Genomic DNA, 1,251 nt, shown 5'->3' with positions numbered 1-1,251 from the left:
CGCCGTCCCCAGAGCTCCAACCGGGTGATCTGCTCGGCCGCGTTCGGCTTCGACGAGGCCCCGTGTCCCTAATGTCCCGTAATGTCCCCAACATCCCTGATGTCCCCGACGTCCCTGATGTCCCCGATGTCCCCGCTGTCCCCAATGTCCCCAGAACTCCAACCGGGTGATCTGCTCGGCCGTGTTCGGCTTCGACAAGACCCCGTGTCCCCGATGTCCCGTAATGTCCCCAACATCCCTGATGGCCCTGATGTCCCCGACGTCCCTGATGTCCCCGATGTCCCCGATGTCCCCAATGTCCCCAGAACTCCAACCGGGTGATCTGCTCGGCCGCGTTCGGCTTCGACGAGGCCCCGTGTCCTTAATGTCCCATGATGTCCCCGATGTCCCCAACGTCCCTGATTTCCCCAATGTCCCCAACATCCCTGATGTTCCCGACGTCCCCAACGTCCCCAACGTCCTTGATGTCCCCAATGTCCCCGCCGTCCCCAGAACTCCAACCAGGTGATCTGCTCGGCCGTGTTTGGCTTCGACAAGACCCCGTGTCCCTAATGTCCCATAATGTCCCCGCTGTCCCCAATGTCCCCAACGTCCCCAATGTCCCTGATGTCCCTAATGTCCCCAACATCCCCACTGTCCCCAGAACTCCAACCGGGTGATCTGCTCGGCCGTGTTCGGCTTCGACGAGGCCCCGTGTCCCTAATGTCCTGTAATGTCCCCAATGTCCCGTAATGTCCCCGCTGTCCCCAACATCCTCAATGTCCCCAATGTCCCTGATGTCCCCGCTGTCCCCAGAACTCCAACCGGGTGATCTGCTCGGCCGCGTTCGGCTTCGACGAGGCCCCGTGTCCCTGATGTCCCATAATGTCCCCAACATCCCTGATGTCCCTGATGTCCCTGATGTCCTGTAATGTCCCTGATGTCCCCGATGTCCCCGACGTCACGGATGTCCCCGCTGTCCCCAGAACTCCAACCGGGTGATCTGCTCGGCCGTGTTCGGCTTCGACGAGGGCGGCCGCCTGCGCGAGCGCCTCCGCTTCGCCCCCAACGGCCTGGTGGTCACCAGCGTGGACATCCAGAGCGTGGAGCCCGTGGACCAGCGGACGCGCGACGCCCTGCAGCGCAGCGTCCAGCTCGCCATCGAGATCGCCACCAACTCCCAGGAGGCCACCGCCAGGTCCCGTGGCCCCGCGCGTCACCGCGGGTCCCCCCCGTGTTGTCCCGCGTCCTCCTGTATCTCCCACCTTGCCC

The 1,251-nt window shown here is 63.8% G+C and overlaps 1 protein-coding gene across 1 annotated transcript in view; it reads left to right on the top strand.

The window, feature by feature from the left end:
- Positions 1–1,200, top strand: part of MVP (major vault protein) — a gene marked incomplete at both ends in the record, with an annotated part of 3,844 nt that extends 2,644 nt beyond the window's left edge. Inside the window, one exon of the mRNA XM_026067928.1 lies at positions 966–1,200. Within this exon, the coding sequence (XP_025923713.1) occupies positions 966–1,200 (235 nt within the window). The remainder of the gene's footprint in view (positions 1–965) is intronic.
- Between the last annotated feature and the right edge of the window lie 51 nt (positions 1,201–1,251).

Source organism: Apteryx rowi, unplaced genomic scaffold (assembly GCF_003343035.1).
Source record: "Apteryx rowi isolate R43461 unplaced genomic scaffold, aptRow1 scaffold_2645, whole genome shotgun sequence".
Taxonomy (NCBI): Eukaryota; Metazoa; Chordata; class Aves; order Apterygiformes; family Apterygidae; genus Apteryx; species Apteryx rowi.
This window is presented reverse-complemented; position numbering and strand designations above follow the sequence as displayed.